Source organism: Nanorana parkeri, unplaced genomic scaffold (assembly GCF_000935625.1).
Source record: "Nanorana parkeri isolate BGI_ZX_2015 unplaced genomic scaffold, ASM93562v1 scaffold1565, whole genome shotgun sequence".
In the NCBI taxonomy this organism is placed as follows: domain Eukaryota; kingdom Metazoa; phylum Chordata; class Amphibia; order Anura; family Dicroglossidae; genus Nanorana; species Nanorana parkeri.
In genome coordinates, this window is record NW_017307833.1 from 35168 (window position 1) to 36401 (window position 1234).

The 1234-nt window shown below is 49.0% G+C and overlaps 1 protein-coding gene across 1 annotated transcript in view; it reads right to left on the bottom strand.

Moving 5' to 3' along the window:
• The window catches only part of LOC108798844, a 9335-nt gene extending 8120 nt beyond the window's left edge, over positions 1-1215 (bottom strand). The window contains exon 1 of the mRNA XM_018570644.1: positions 1143-1215. Within this exon, the coding sequence (XP_018426146.1) occupies positions 1143-1215 (73 nt within the window). The remainder of the gene's footprint in view (positions 1-1142) is intronic.
• Positions 1216-1234: the final 19 nt, after the last annotated feature.

A 1234-nucleotide genomic window follows, 5' to 3' on the forward strand; every position in this document is an offset into this window, starting at 1 on the left:
CAGAGTGGGTAAGGGGACAGGATCTCTAAGAATTACAATTTCCCCAACACGGGGAGTCTTATCCGCATTAGCACCTCGGGGATATAAAAAGTCCTCTTTAAGCTTTTATATCGGATTCTCCAATTTATAAATAGTCAGGAAACCAAAAAATATATAGAAGAATTGAGCCGAAAAATGATTAAAGCTCATTTAAAGGTGGACACGCACGGCAATCTTTAGCTTCCTTTATGAGACACATGGATCTCAATATATCTATAACCTAATAAAACATTAGGTGTCGGAGGTCCAATAAGGAAATGTAATACAACTGCCGTGTTTGTGCACCTCCACCGCTCCCGGTAAATTGCCCGGACCATTGATGTGCCACAGATACCCCGGCACACTTACCTACAGCACCGCCCCCCCCTGCATTTTCTGCAGAGTCTCCCTTACAATGCCACGTACACGGTCATGGCAACCGGCGTTCGGAACAAGACGCCACACATAGCTGAAGGTGAATAGAACGTGCAGGCTTCAATACATCATTAGAACACAGGCATGTCAAAGAGAACCGGTCACACACATACATGGAGCACAGTGTTTAAAGCTGAACTCCAGGCGAAGTAATCTAGATACAAGAGGCCTGTATAGCCTCGCTCGAAAAACCGCTCCACCACTTTGACTGTGCAGGAGTTTCCCGTAATAAAGGCCGCTCACTGCTGCTCTCTCTCCTTGTGCAGGACTGGTCTTGTCTCCGCCCCTTCCTGTAATAAAGACCGCTCACTGCTGCTCTCTCTCCTTGTGCAGGGTGACTGGTCTTGTCTCCGCCCCCTCCTATAATAAAGACCGGTCACTGCTGCTCTCTCTTTGTGCAGGGTGACTGGTCTTGTCTCCGCCCCCTCCTATAATAAAGACCGCTCACTGCCGCTCTCTCACCTTGTGCAGGGTGACTGGTCTTGTCTCCACCTTCTCCTGTAGCGGGTGGGGCCTGCTGGTCCCCTTCAGGCTATGTACAGCACAGTGATGAGGTCACCGTTACATAGAAATACCTTTATTGGCGAAGGCATTTGGTGCACACAAAGTGGATCTGTTCCTGGAGTTCAGCTTTAATATCCGTTGTACGTGAACGGCTAAAGTCAGACGGCTGCTAGGCCGGTACTCACCATGTCCCTGCAGACACACAGAGGTGGAAAGGGCTCTTCTGCCGACCAAGCGCAGAAGTTGGGAGGACAACATTGTTCATTCTGCCAAAAAA